At 35.8% G+C, this 16,397-nt stretch overlaps 1 protein-coding gene across 1 annotated transcript in view; it reads right to left on the reverse strand.

Moving 5' to 3' along the window:
* The window catches only part of RFX6 (regulatory factor X6), a 54,922-nt gene extending 47,911 nt beyond the window's left edge, over nt 1-7,011 (reverse strand). The window contains exons 1-4 of the mRNA XM_064360401.1: nt 6,789-7,011; nt 6,325-6,481; nt 3,435-3,558; nt 1,506-1,567 (exon numbers count right to left, since the gene is read on the reverse strand). Coding sequence (XP_064216471.1) covers nt 1,506-1,567; nt 3,435-3,558; nt 6,325-6,481; nt 6,789-7,011 — 566 coding nt within the window. The remainder of the gene's footprint in view (nt 1-1,505; nt 1,568-3,434; nt 3,559-6,324; nt 6,482-6,788) is intronic.
* Nucleotides 7,012-16,397: the final 9,386 nt, after the last annotated feature.

Consider the following 16,397-nt stretch of genomic DNA (forward strand, 5'->3'; position numbering starts at 1 on the left):
TGGAAGTTTTGAACATGGAAGAGGTATGATTGAATCTGAACTTTAAAAGGTAAGTTTGGAAAAACTGCATGAATAGGCAAGAAAGACAGAGTCAAGGCCAGGCTATGAAAGTAGCAATGAGAAGAGGCATATTCAAAAGAATTCAAAAAGTAAGACCTATTTTTTGGCAAGCGTCTAAAGCGAGGTATCCAATAAATCAATAAAGCCACTGGCCATATGTGAGTGTAAGCACATGAAACGTGGCTAGTCTAAACTGACATGTGATATAAGTGTAAAATACATACTATATTTCAAAATCATAGTATAAAAAATGTAAAATATCTGATTAATAATTTTTATATTGATTCCATAGTGAGATAATGTTTTGGATAAATTGGATTAAATAAAACATCAAAATTGATTTCACTTGTTCCTTTTTACTTTTTAAATGTGACTTCCAGAAATTTTTGAATTAAATATGTGGCCACATTATACTTTCATTGTACAGTGCTGGATGTGATGTCAGGGCAGAAGGAGGCAGTAGACAAGCCAGAAAAAGAGTAGTAGAAGAGGGACGAGGGCCTGGATAGTACTGTGACAGAGAAGCTATAGAGGAAGTTTTCTCTATCTATTTATTTTAAGAGGGCGTTATCAGTTGATTCAAATGCTAGGCAGGAGCCAAGGCAAATGAGTAACAGTAAAAACTAGTCGTTGGATTTTTGCCATGGTAGAGAAATGGACTAGGCCAGAGGTAGGGGAAGCAACAACTCAAAGAGGGAAATATTAGAGCAATTATGAAGGTTGGAGCTTTTTCCTTTCTCAGCATAAAGGAGATCTGGACATGCTTATAGGCAGAAGGAAAGGAGAAACTGAAAACACAGCACATAGAGAAAATAGCTGTTGAATGAGAAATTGTACCTGGGAGTTCTCCAGAGACTGTCACAACATAGAGGAAAATTTACAAATAAAAAGAGGGGGAATGTGTGACTGCTTATTTTATGTTTATATTTACGTTAAGAAATAACCAAACAGGTCATTTGTGCATGTCATTTGTCTTGAAGAGAAAAGAAAGAGATATCAAGAAATTATTGTCTGGGAAAGAAAACTAGAGGAAGAATCTGAAACATGGTAAGGCACTTCCTTCCTACTCAAAGCTCTATACTCCCTGGTTTGGGCCTTAGCATTGTGGAATCTGCTTGGTTCACTATAGTTAATTCTCATATACATTCCTCCTTCGAGACACTGGTGCCTTCAGTAATAGCTTTAAGATTATAAAAATGACTCATTTAAATTATTTCAGCAGAAATAATAATATATTGTGACTTTCATATGTAAAATTTGCTTTTTAAAAATTATTCTAAAATTTACTTTTTTTTTTTTTTTTTAGTTCTCACAGTTGGTAAAAGTCTGCTTCATCAAGAGAATATCTGGTTCTCTTTGCACTGACAAAGACAATACTTATTTTACCTTTGTGTCAATCCTCACGCACAAGAGCAGAATCTGATTTATATTCATTGATATCTTACTTTGAATGGCCTCTTGTTCCAAGCCGCCTTGTTGTTAGGAGGGGAAACTTCTGGCGAATTGTCTAAAAAGAAAGACAATTACTTTAGGTTTTAGAAAGTATATGGTCCTATTACAAGCTACTCGTAGACAATTACTTGGGGAAAGTAAATGTTGAACTCTGAATGAACTGTGAGTGAACACTTAGTCTGGAAAAAGTAATAACTTACACATATTGATAAGCAACGTATCAGCAGAGGCAGGGAGGTACTTTTTTGGTTGAAGGGTTCTACTGACCTGGTCTCAATTTCAAAGGCAAAGCATACCAATATCTGCTTTTGCCTGATAGTACTATCAAAGAAATTATTACTTCATGTATGTACGAAGTGACACGATTTCAGTCTTTTTCTAATAATTCCATTCAGAGATACCCACAATTAAAAATCTATTCCCAACCCCAAAAGGACATATAAAACTTTCTCTGCCTTACTGTATCTCCATTGTAATGTTATAAACTTTTTGTTTTGTATCTTCCTGTCTCTAAATTTGCTAAAAATAGGATCTGATTAAAAATTTCAAAAAAGTCTTTTACATAGAACAATTTTAATCTCAATCTTTGAAGATCCATACATGAACTTCAGAGAGCTCCATGGCAAACTATGCATGTGTTAATTTCTTGAAGGCTGGGTCTATAGTTTTACCAGATTTTCAAGGTGCTTCAGGACTGCCAAACAGTTACGAATTGTTCCCATAAGGTGGACTCACAAAATGGTAATGTTATTATGGATATTAGAAGTTGTCTTATCCAAAATCCCCATTAAATAGAATGAGTAAACCGAATTTTAAAGAGATTAAGTGCTTTTCAGGTCTCACAATAAATTAGTCCAGTCTAGGCTAGAACCTAGACTACCTGATTACAATGTGCATCATCATACTCTCTCTGTAAATAGCTAGGTTTTCAAAATAAATAATTTGTTATTATTATTATTTTGAGAAGGAGTTTCACTCTTGTTGCCCAGGCTGGAGTGCAATGGCATGATCTCGGCTCACTGCAACCTCCACCTCCTGGGTTCAAGCAATTCTCCTGCCTCAGCCTCCCAAGTAGCTGGGATCACAGGTATCAGCCACCATGCCTGGCTAATTTTGTATAAATTATTATTTTTTTAATGAGAAGCTGGAGCATAGTGTTCATTATTTTCTGGACAATGAGTCCTTCTACAGGTTAGAATCTGGATTTCAATTTGTATAAGATACAATATTTGAGACTCAAGCTTCCTAAAGTTTTTCTGGGATATCCTAGGTTCTCAAACACAGCATGACATGACTCTTAAGAACAAGACTTTCTTAACAGATTGATTTTGATTCTCAAAATGACGTCTCTCTCTATATGTAAGTATAGTAATGTCAGTTATACAGATTTCCATCCTAACCATACAGGTTGGATAGAAAGAAATACTTTTAAATGAGAGAATTCTAATCCATCCCATCATAAAATCTTGAGGTTTGGGATGTAAACAGAGTGAAATGAAGAATTAGGAGAACTTTTAATACATGTAAAAACCTATTAAAAACTCATATATTTGAACTAGCTAAATAATAAGGATAACCACTAACCACTAATTGCATTATCAAGAGACTTATCACTCCATTTAATTTTGCTTCTTAACACTGGCCATACTATGTACTTTAATACATCCCTCTTTGAAGGGAAATGCTACTGTTTAAACAAAGCTTGCTTTCAATTTGCATTAGATCTTCTAATAGTTAGGGTTCTGATATTCAAAATCAAGTTATAAAGATATAGCACTTCCAGAGTGCTTAAGACAATTTATGCCTGCAAAACAGATGTCTCAGTAGTCTCTAAGAGAACTTACACAGATGAATTTGTTTTTATGTTATCTGCCTGACATGACTTTAGTTATAAGTCACTATAGCCAATATGTGTCATTTACCTTTCCAAAGGTGGCTGCACAGGCTGGCTCTAATTTCTCTTTCCTACAGAAATCTAAGTAGTGTGCATAAAGAATGCACCGTGGTAAGCAAACTCCTTCACATACAATGTAATTCTCTTCGAGCCTAAGAAAAAGGAACAAAAATTAGGTCAAATCTTTTCTTTATTTCTCTTTTTCCTTCTACTTTCTCATTGATTTATTACCTATTTTGAATATGGACTCTTTACAAATGAGATAATGAGTAGACATAAGTAGACTTCTTTTATTCTGGATTTTTTTTTAAATCCGATTATGAGGAATAATGTTAGAAGAACAAGAACCCCACTGAAAAATCTGCTAGTGCAGTTAAAATATCATGAGTAGCATAAAACCATGCCTGGTCCACATCACAAATATTAGGTCTTCTATATAAACCTTATGGGTCATCATGATTTGCTCTGCGATATATAAATATGAATGGTGAAATTGAAGATGATGGGTATTTAAAAAAACATTCTCAGCACTAACGGGCTGCCAAGCTTCAGGCTGGCAAATGCCTACATTCTGTCACTTTCATTCAAAACCTAGTTCTGAGCCCTGAATAGTTAGGGAAGGAAAATGATGTATTTATTTGCAAAACACATGAGGAAAAACTCCCTTTACTTAAGTCTGAAATGATACTGATATATTTCCATTTCTATACTTTTTACTACTATGATCAGTACTATAGTTATTTAAAACAACCTATACACTTAAAAGATAATGTAATTCTCTATAGATATCTCCAAACATAACATACGTTCGACTTTATATTATTAAAATAATTATATAACCTTTAAAAATTTGGAGTAATTCCATTTAATTTGCAACTAAGCACAACTTATATATGTGATAAATACATATTTGTGTTACAACTTTCTCTAGAGAAATTTAGAAATTAAAGTTTTAAATTCCATTCCCAGTTTTCCTAACAGTTCAGTAGGTGATTTTGACTAAAATTTACTTATATCAATTTTATGTATAGTAAGATAACATTTGTTATAATGCAGAAATGATGTAATATAGAGTCTGCAGATTAAAATTGGATGAAGCCCTTCAAAGACTTGATTTAGAATATCCTAATGTGTACAAGATAAAGGCTATAGAAAGTATTCCCTGAACAGGTAAAATATCAGTCACCCACACATTTTTTATGAAGATAAAAAACAAAAACAAAAACTAAGTTCTGGTGTTTCAAAATATGAAATCAATATATGTACATAAAATCAGTTGACATACTATAGTTGATAGTGAAAACTGGAATTAATCAGTCAGCTTTTTCACTTTGATTTTCAGTTCTAGTTTTTAACAGCCCTGAAATAATCTATAACCTTAAAAAAATTCTCAAAATATGAGTAACTCAGTTTTTTAAAATGTATAACATTCCATTTTTAGAATGAATGTGAAAAATTCAAACAAAAATGATGTTTTATAATTTCAAAAGTTTGAAATTGCTATGAGGAACATTTATTATCTATTAAAAATTGTATTTTAATTACATGTACTCAATGGTCACATTTCATCTTGCTATTTTGATATTGTTGTAGTAGGCATTGTCTTTGTCTTCAAAATATTGAATAATCCTAGACATAAATATGATGTTCATTTGGGGTATAACTTTTTGCTTTAATCTTAACTTATACATATTTATGTATACATTTATTCATAAAAGAAACATGTATTTTCCACACATTCCAATTTAAATAGAAGAAATGAGAATAATCATTCAAAACAGCTCAGTAATGTATCTGAAATCAAAACACTTTTGCCCCAGTTATCCTGCTGCAAATAGTTGTATCCTAAATATCCCAGATAATTAACTCGATTACTTAACTGCTCTAATATATTCTTAACTAGTAACTCGGACATCAGCTTCAATAGTTAAACTCCAAATTTAGATGAATATTTGGCTTATATTTAAAATATTTGAAAGGGTTCAAGCATATAATCACAAAAAACTACCATATGTAAATTGTAATTTAATGTTTAAATAAATAATAAAATTAAAATTTACTAGTTCTTTATATTGTATATTTCTAAGGCTCCTTAGGTCATACTTTACATAAAATTAGGTTATTTAACTAATCAGTAAATATGTAGTCCTTTTTATTAGTTTGTTTGTTTTTTACTTGGAACTTGTGAGGAAATTTATACTCCTATTTCTTCCTACTATGTAGGGAAGTTTAATATAATATTTTTACTTTGGAGCCTTTTTTCTTTTAGATAGATATTACAAAATGTTCACTCTACATGGAAATCCTACTGATAAATTTTTGGTTTTAAAAGGTTTTCCACAAAATCCAATTGGTAATATTTTATTATTATAAATCATGTGACAGATGTTATAAAATAGTTGAACATCTTTTTAAGTTTGTAGTGATAACTGATTTTTCTATGTCTTCTACTTCAAACACATTTCATCTTATAGAGTATACACTATTTTTAATTTGCCTTCTTATGAATAAAGGCAGTGTTAAGATCCTTTCTCATTTTAAGTTGTTTTTAAGAATCATATTTTATAAACTCAAAAACTATCAAATAACAAATATGTAAGGACTGAACGGATTGTGTTTTAAGCCAATACGTAGTAAAAACATTCATTAATGCTTACATTTGAAGAAAATACGGTTTTAGTAAATATGGAACAATGTAATGTGGTTTTTATTTGTATTGCAAATCCTTCATCAGTACTTGTCTATGTCTCTATACTAAACATTCAGTGAAAAAATAATTCTGTGTTAAATTCTAATTAGTTTTTTAAACTTTCCCAAAAAGTTTGAGGCAGAAGTAAATTGTGAAAAACAAAGATCCTGAAGACGCTGGCAGTTAAAACGTCAACAGGTGCTTCAGTGAACCCTGCGGCGAGTCTCACCACTGCAGCGTGAGCTGTGTCTGCTTCTTTTTATCCTTCACAATCTGCGTGATGCTCTTCTTCTGAGACAGGTATTGATCCGCTGCTTTGGTTTTGCTGTCCTGGTTGTCGGCATCCTCTTCTTCAGAGGAAAAGTTACCATTGTTTAAGTGCATCTCTGATTGCCAGTTGAAGGGATGATAAAGAAAAACAGAATATAAAATCAACTAAGTAGCCTCTAAGTGTACCTTAACTTCAAAGTAGTAGCCTACTGGGGTGGGTCCGGGGGGTAGGAGAGGGGAGCTATGCAAAATCCCTTAGAATTCACAGTCTATACTTGACACTTTGCTGAGGAAATACAAAGATTTGGACGGAACATTCTCCATCTGCCTTATGTTTGTCTGTGATGCATTATTATTATTGGGTGCCCTTCTTAGAATACATCCTCATTCCCTTCCCGGCTCCGGGTGGGGCAGAGCACTCACCTGATTTCACTGTCCCCGGCAGCTCCGGGTCTTCTCCTTTCTCCCCGCGGCCCTGCTCGCCCCCGGGCTGCGCTCCGGCCGCCAGGTACACTCTCTCCTCCGGATAGACTAGCAAGCCCTTGCCCAGGAGCTGCACACAGCAGTCTTCCTGGATCCCCGGGGACAGTTGGGGCGAAGGCTGCGCCTGCAGGAAGGTGTCTTCCAGTTCCGGGACTTTGGCCATCCTCCTGGCCGCCGGACACCTCCGCGAGGGCGCCCGGCCGGTTCCCTAGCGGAGCCTCAGCCCGGGGCGGGGCGGGGCGGGGCCGGGACCAGGACCGGGGGCCGCAGGGGCGGGGAAGGAGGCCTCAGGCTCCGGGGTGCCCTGGCTCAGCGGAGAACGGACGCCGCGCACCGGTGCAGCTCGGGCCGCGATGGGCCGCGGTGGGACTGCGTTTTTCCACCTGTCTGCGGTCCCGGCAGATACTCCCTCGGAACTCACTTTCTCACCTGCGCCCGTCACGCCATGGTCACCCACAGCTTCCCCCTCCCTTCAGTTCTGTCAACCTGCGCTGGCCGGAGGACAGTTTTCACACTCAGAGATCCCAGAAAGATCCCGGGAAGCCTCCCTCTCCGCTGCAAGGAAAATGCAGCTGTAACTGGCCCCATCCCTACTTTCAAGGTACACGTTTGGGGCACCTGGCATCGCAGCCTGGGCTCTGCACGCCAGGGACAGGGAGAAAGTACCCCGGAGTACCGCTCAGTCTTTGCATAGCAGGGGCCGGGCTTTTTACACCGTGAACAATCCGAGGGATTGATGAGGGCTCTTTTCAGCGCTTGAGGAAAGATCCCATCTCGTCACACACTGCCCGGCTCGAGGACGAACAGTGGCTTGTACTCCTGGGTCCTGCAGCCCTGGAGGATCTGGCCTCAACCCTGAAGAAAGAATCTTTCTCTCCCATTTACCGTATTTTGTAATTTAAAGGTGTCCCTGACGATTAATCATCTCATACCTAGCAGTAGTGCAACGGACGTTTAAATGAAATTGCGACAATCTTCCTACCCAAAATGGCAATCTCATGGGGGTAAACTGTAAACTGTGCCCTCTTTATGTAGGAGCGGTCACTGGAGACTTGGGGTTGGTGTTACCTGACTGCCAGATTATCCTCCTTTTCTTCCACCCTCTGTTGTTCTGACAAATACACTCGGTGTCTTTATATGCCCAGTGCTCTCCAAGAAAAGCAAGGATTCTGCCTTGGCTCACATTCCTTCATCACAGCCTACAGCCTGTCATCTGTCTTGCAGCGTTAGAGAGAGAAATCAGCCTTCAACTTTGACGATATTAAACTACATCTCATTGAAATTTAACATAGAAAAAACAAAATGGGATCCAAGGTGGTGGGTGGCTGAAGGGTGTATTATGGGAAGGAGTGATACAGCCTAAGTAATACGGCAAAAGTTGCTAAAATTATGAGTAGATTTGAATCTCCCTCATTTTCAGCACCACTTTTTGGGAAAGGCGGCAATTGTTTTTCAAACGTTTCACCTTACCTGGCACCTCCAGCAGCTGGATCCAGGATGGGGCTACCCACCCATCTACACTCCTAAAGCTCTGCAGGTATACACCTCTCCACTGCCTCAGGACAACTTTGCCGGTTTTCTCTACCTAGTCCTCTAAAAGCCTCAGAGCCTGCTCAGGCCAGAGGGCTTAACTGTACAGCACTAAAGTTTAGAATGTTACCCCTTTACTGAGATACCCTCAGATTCATTCTGTAAAGGGAGTCCTAGTGATTAACTATGTTTACTTATATGAAATGATCAGAAGAAAAATATTCAGGAAAATTACTAGAATTTATTTTTTAAAATACCGACCACACGATATCGTGTGTGTGTGTGTAAGTCATACAGACACTACATGAAAATCTGGCAATTGTCGATTGAACAGATCGATGGAAAGGAAAACCAAGATCAGTTAAGGCCCTAAGTGAACTTTTTGCCTTAATTTTAAGTAAATCTGTTTGCCTAACAAAATAATGTGAAAGTTCTTTGTACGTCTATTCAAAAATAGGAAGTCTAAATAGGCCTATCACAAGTAAATAAATTTCATTAGTAATCCAAATCTTCCAACATAAAAAAGCCCAGGATGAGATGGCTTCATGAATGATTTATACCAAACATTTAAACAGAAGAATCAATCCTAGTCCTTCTCAAACGTATGGTATGCAGTGAAAGCAGAGGAAGGGAAACGTTGTCAATATCCTAATTTGCTAATTGTAAATATTATAATTAATCTGAGCTCATGAGACTAGTGTTTTAGAAAACCATTAGTGATAAACAACTCATAAAGTCCTAGGCAGGAAAACAGTTAAAAACAAATAATGATCTTTAAAATAGTGATGTGTAAGATTTTTATTTTTTATATACTCTTCAAGAAATTGTTGTAAGCTATCAATTCTTTCCCAGAGGGCAAAAATGCTCATAAACACACTCATGTACAAAATTCTGCATACAGTTTGATAGATTCTAAGTAAAGAATACCTGAAAAGGTTTATTCTGTTTTAAGGGGGAAAATAAACACATGATGTCTGAAAGAGAAGATTCTTGGAAGTTCCTAAATTATAGTGTCTTCATGATTGGAGGCACAAGAATAAAGGGGAAAGAAAAAGGGTTTGGAGTCAGGTACATTTGCACTCATTCTCTTTGTGTTTCTGGGTACTTAACCTTTCTGTGCCTGATTCCTTCTCACAAAATTGGAAAAAAAAAAAAAAAAACAGTACATATCTGTAGCAGATTTTGTGGGTGTTCTGCTCAGATCCCCTTGGATTTATTCCATATTTTCTGAGCACCCCTCACCCAGTGTCTGCCTCCTTTGGTTTCCAGTACTAGACCCAAGACCACCACCTGAGAGCTCCTGGGACTTTTGTTTGGAAGCCCTTAGCTACCAGACCACCATTGCCCATAGGCAGAGAGCCTTGGTGCCCCTGGGTAGCACTTAGCCAATGACTGATGTTTAGAAACGTTTACCTCATGTCAGATGAATCTGAGGTACAACCTACAACCCAGAGCTCTTCTATGGGATCAAGCTGAAACCATCTCCCACTAGATCATTCCTAGAATCCCAACCATATTTAGCTTCTTCTCTCCTCTGTCCTGCTACTCCTACTCCCTTTCCTGTTTCTCCTGGCAACTTTCTTTGAATTGCTTTCATAGAAAACTATGTGACTTAGGTCCTGCTGACATAAGACATCACATTATAGAGTTGATATAAACATCAAATAAAACATTATAAAGAAGAAACTAGTACAGTGCCTGAAACCGAGTAAGCCTTCACTAAAACATATCTAATCTTTTTATTCTGAAACTTTAGATCTTTTTTAGCTCACATAAGCAAGGAAAAAAATTCTTCTCTCATTGGAGAAGAATTTTGAGAAACATCCTTCTCCTTGCCTAGATTATTTCTGGGCATAGTGTTACCTGGAGTAATCATATACTATGAAATTTTCTTCTGTGAAAGTACAGTCTCTCCTAATTTGTTTTTCTGTTTACCAAAATTATATTATAAATACAGCAAGTACTTTGCTTTCTGTTAATGAATTTCATTTTGCTTCTTTCAAATAAAAGTAAAGTGAGGTTATGAACCTAACAACAGAGCCCCGAAATACATGAAGCAACAAGTACTTCTGTTTTTTGACAAAAGTACTAACACCATTCAATGGAAAAAGATATATAGCCTTATCAATTAGATAACCACATCTAAAAGAACAAATTTAGAACCCTACTTCACACTATATACAAAAATAAAACTGGTTCAAAGACCTAAATATAAGAACTTAAACTGTACAACTCTTACAAGAAAACCTTGGTATAAGTCTTCACCAGCTGGGATTAGGCAAAGGTTTATTAAATATGATACAAAAAATATAAGCAATACAAGAAAAAATAGATAAACTGAACTCCACCAAAATGCATGCATCAAAAAACACTACCAAGAAAATAAAAAGACAACTCACAATTGAAAAATATTTGAAAATCATCTATCAGAATATATAAAGAACTCTTACAACTCAACAATCAAAAGACAACAGCCCAATTTAAAAATATGTAAAAGATTTAAATGCACATTTCTCCAGATAAGATATATAAATGGCTACTAAGCACATAAAATGCTCAATATCATTTACATTAGGAAAATGCAAATCATAACCACAGTAAGATACCACTTCACACCCACTATAATTATTTTTAAATGATAGTGAGGTTGTGGAGAAACTGGGACCTTCATACATCGCTGGTAGGAATGTAAAATGATACAACAATTGTGGAAAATAGTTTTGCAATTTTTCAAAAAGTTAAACATGATCCAGTAATTCTGTTCCTAGGTAGATACTCAAGAGAATTGAAACATAAGTTCATACACAAGAGCTTGTGTAAAAATGTTTATAGCAACATTATGCATAAAAGTAAAAAAGTCAACACAACCCAAATGTTCACTAGCTGTTCTATACATAAACACAGTGTGGTATATCCATACAAGGGAATATTATGCGGTCATTAAAAAACAGTGAAGCCTATGCTGGTGGATTGCTTGAGCTGAGGAGTTCTATACTAGTGTTGGAAACATGTTGAAACCCCATCTCTACTGAAAAGTACAAAAATTAGCTGGGCATGGTGGCATACACCTGTAATCTCAGCTACTCAGGTGACTGAGCCAAGATTGCAGCCACTGCACTCCAGCCTGGGTGACAAAGTGAGACCTTGTCTCAAAAGTAAATAAATAAATGAAACAAAACAGTGAACCAGTGATACATACTACAATACGTATGAACTTGAAAACATGTCAAGTGAAACAAGCCAGATATAAAAGGCTCCATATCGTATGATCCATTTACATGTAATGTCCAGAATAAGCAAATCCATAAAGATGGAAAGTAGATTAATGGGTTTCCTAGGGGCTAGAAGTAGGGAAAATGAGATGTGACTCCCTAATGTATATGGGGTTTCTTTGTTGGATGACAAAAATGTTCTGGATAATGATGATGGTTGTACAATATTATAACTATACTAAAAGCCACTGAACTGTACACTTCAAGATGGTTAAAATGATGACTTCTATGTGAATTTTATTTCAACAAAGTAATAGTTTTTTAGTAAGAAAGGTCAGATTTATTTACTTATTTATTTATTTTGGCAACAAAGTCTCATTCTGTTGCCCAGGCAGGAGGACAGTGGCAAGATCTCGGCTCACTGCAACCTCTGCTTCCTGGGTTCAAGAATTCTCCTGCTTCAGCCTCCTGAGTAGCTGAGACTACAGGCACACACAACCACATCTGGCTAACTTTTGTATTTTTAGTAGTGACGAGGTTTCACCATGTTGGCCAGGCTGGTCTTGACCTCCTGACCTCAAGTGATCCACCCACCTCAGCCTCCCAAAGAGATGGATTACAGGCGTGAGTCACTGCGCCTGGCCACATTATTTCAAAAAATTAAGAATCTGCTATATTCTTAGCAGACAAGAATTACTACTTCGTCCAAGACTTTGCTGTGAAAGAAGTTTATAAAATTTGGAAAAATTTCCTAGGCATGTTCTTAAAAAATTTTACTGTTGTCCTATAAACATTAACAGATTAGGCCTCCATTCCTTCTTCACATCTGATTTCTTCCTCCTTCAATCTTGGTTGTGCCGTATATTTTTCCTTATTGCATGTAGGATAATAGAGATGTAACAGGAAATATAAAATGAAGAGGAGAGATGAAGAAAAGGAAGAATCAATAAATGGCTGAAAGGATTTAGGGAGTCAATTTAAAAAGAGAGAAAGATAAAATATATTCAGTTGGATATGATTTAAGAGACCAAATTGATGGGTCCAGTTTCCATGTGGGCAAAACAATTCTTTATCCATAACTGCCTACCAATGTAAAAGATAAATTAACTTGGGGAAAATCCAGGAGAGGAATTCCAGTTTATCAGGGATCAGGGTCAGAAAGGGAGTATGTGGTTGGAAATAGGGAGAGTGATAGGTACTAATGTTATCGAAAGGAAGAATCAGTATTGCCTGTTGACGAATGGGGACATCATGCATGGAAAGAAAAAGTTATTTCCTAGATTGCAATCTTTAGGAAGTATCGAGAAAAATAAAAAACACTTTATATGTAATTGGTTGTTTTAACTTTATATCAGAACTCACTATCATCACTGACAAACACAATTGTCAGACAATTTCACGGACAACTATCTCTTCTATCACCGTCATTCAAAGATAGACATGTCTTTTAAGCCCAAGACAGGAACTTCAGCTTGAATTGGGGCCCAGAGCTGGAAATTCAACCCTGGACCAGACCAGAAGTATCTTTAATGAGAATGTGTGCTGCTGAGACCCGTTTAGGTGTGTAAACATTTCCTTAGATTTTCCTTAGGGCTGTGATGAGATATTCATCTTCCCTTGTACCTCTTCATACAATAAACCTTAATGAGCAACAGATTCAAATAGGTTCATTTCTTATTTGATATGTGATTTTGAAAAATAAAAATGTCAGGATAGAGAGTATAAAGGTGCTTATTACATTACTCTCTTTTTAAAAAAGAGAGTATTATTTTATTTCAAAATAAAATTTTAAAAGCTGAGTTTTTTTTAATTGTTCATAAAAGTTAACCTACGGTTGTTTGTAAATAGAAGATATTTATGTAATTCTAGGGATGCAAATATAAACATAAAATATGTTAAAGCTTGAAAAATACTTGTTTATTATAATATTACTGTTAAAATGTAGATAAAGTACATTTAAAATATCTTAACATTCACTTCTTAAGTTAAATTACTCTGTGTTTTATTGAGTTATTTTGTTAAACCTTACCATCCAGTGTCGTCAATAACCTTTGTTCTTCACATATAAACAACTTACATTTCTTTTCATTTCCAATAAAAGATAGTCTAATGCTCTTTTTAAGATTAATGTAAAACTACTTGTTTGTTTGCAATAGTGAAGAAAGAAAATAGATTATATTAGTCAGTGTACAAAAGTAAATAATTTACTGCCTATGTGTATTTAAGAACTGCTCCTTACATACTGTTGTAATAAGTACACATAATAAATGGCCAAAATATAAGTTGCAAGTCAAATTAAATACTAAATGTGTATGTTAAACAGCAGCTGGCACATAGTGGATACCTATTGAATATTTGTTACAAAAGTGAATGGAAATTGATGGCACCCTTCATCCTTTCATCGACCAAAAATGATTTATTATGACCCTGTGATTCAAATATAAATAAGACATTTTACTTCATTTTCAATACTCAGTCTAATAGAAGAGGCTGATATATTAGAATACAACATGTTAAATACAACATGGTGTTATGTACAAAGTGTTCTTGGAACACAGAAGCAAGGGTTCATAAAGGGCAGGCAGAAAGCGTCACAGAGAAGGTAACATTTAATCGGTCTTGAAGGATTTCTTTGCATTCACAGGTGGAACTATGGGGAAAACACATTCCACACAGAGAGAATAGAATGTACAGAGGCCCAGAGGCAAGAAAGAGCACAGCTGGTTGGAGGAATTAGTATTTGGGTCCAGTTAGAGAAAAGGATCATCATGAGACATGAAAGATCATGAGTTAAGGTCAGATCTTGAGAGGGCTTGATCAAGCTAAGAAACATATACAACTTTATTATAACTGACAATAACAAATCACTGAGGGGTTTTAGGAAGAAAAATATCATAAAAAGTAAGTGGATTGTGGAGGAGGAAAGTTAGGAAGACCAAGTGATAAAACAAAGCCTTGGACTAGGCTATGACAGTGAAGCTAGAAAAGGAGTGATTCAAGAACATTCTGAGGATATACACAGGGTGATTGTGGTAGATTGTTATAGTATTGGCCCCTAATGATTCATGCATCTTCTATCTATCTGTGCTTTTGAGTAATACCCTCTTATCTTGCCTCTGAATTTGGCTGTTAGCAACCATACAAGCAGCGGCTTGGAAAGAACTTATGCATTGAGGTTTCACTTCTGTTGCTGATGCTGGATACCTTGAGACCGTCACCAGGAGGCTAAGACTAGGCTAGCTTGTTGTAGACGTGTTAAGCCCATTATTTCAGTTGATCCCCAGTTGATCTGACAAGCTATTAATAACCACTAGCCAGAACCCACTGTCAGACATGTATGTGATGTAAGCAAAGCCATTTTTAAATAACCAATATCTAGCTGACCTGCCAGTTGACTACAGCCTCAGGAGTGAACCTTGGTGAAGCCCAGCCAAACCTGGCCTAAATTGGTGACCGATACAATTGTGCCCTAATAAATACTGTTTAAAGCCACTAAAATTTGAAGCGATTTGTTACACAGCAAAAACTGATACAGTAACAGATTGGCTTTTGCTTTGCATGTCACAACAAGTTCATTGAACTTTAGAGATGATGAAGTAGCAGCTAGTGGGAGAAGCTGTTTGGAGAGTAAGTGTGAGGCCATTTTTCATTTTTTGCTTTTGAGGGTGTTTTGTTTGCTTTTCATTTTTTTAAAGAAGAAGAGAGGAACTCAAAGGTGAGAAAGATTTTGAATAATAAAACTTACTTCAAACAGATCATATAAAAATCAAATGCCCTAATATGCACAAATACACCAGATGAAAAATAATTGTTGCCTTATAAGTCTGTGTACATGTAAATTATATGTACTTCATTTTCTATTTTACTTTTTGTAGAACTCACAAAAGTGGATGTACACATACAGACATATACACATGTCCTATTTTGGGAAGAAATAACTTAGGTGCCATATTATACTCTCAAGTTTCTGGTCATAGGTAGAATGTAATTTTTTCAAACAGATCTCTCCTTCTACCCCAAAATCTGGAGAATTATGCAGCTTCTTCTTTGAAATGAAGTGTCTACAAAAAGACAAACTCTACAGGTATAAACAGACTAAGATATTCCAAGTGTGAACCCTAAACCCTCTTAAAAAATTAAGTTTGTCTGAGGGCTAACCAAACTCTACTTTGAATTTTTCAGTTAAAATATTCTATTTACCACACATTTTCCTAGTAGTTTTGGGGCTGAAGTATCCATTATTTCAGAAAATAAATTATGTAACAAAATATGACATTTTATCAAGCATTTAATTTCAGAACATAATGTGTAGTCTATAAAACAAAGGAAATTAACTTCTTCTTGTCTTATCAGTGCTCATTTGAGATGAATGGGAAAAATCAGAATGCTTTTCAGTCTTAATATTCCTATAGCAGGGCAAATAATTAAAGTTAAATGTCTTAGTATGAATTTTTATATATGTTTTATCTGCTTTCATAAACAATACAAAAGGAATTAAATCATCTAAAATTTAGGGCAGCACACATGATTTATCACAAATTTGTTCTTAATTTTTTGTAATCAGTAGCTAACTTCAAACCTGTTTTTCTTCTCAGTGTACTTCTCTGTCATTGCTCAGTTGTGAAATATACTCTAAGTTTTTCCTTTACTTAGAATACCTACTCCATTAATATTTAGGATTGTAGCTTTTCTTTTTCTTAGCCTTCCAATTTTTTTGCATGTTATAAAATTATATGTGAATATGCTGATTTTAATCACTTTGTTGGTATACCACAATAATGTCTAATAATCATTGAAATTTTGATGG

The sequence above is a fragment of the Aotus nancymaae genome, unplaced genomic scaffold (assembly GCF_030222135.1).
Source record: "Aotus nancymaae isolate 86718 unplaced genomic scaffold, 86718_ANA_hifiasm-v0.15.2.pri h1tg000040l, whole genome shotgun sequence".
In the NCBI taxonomy this organism is placed as follows: domain Eukaryota; kingdom Metazoa; phylum Chordata; class Mammalia; order Primates; family Aotidae; genus Aotus; species Aotus nancymaae.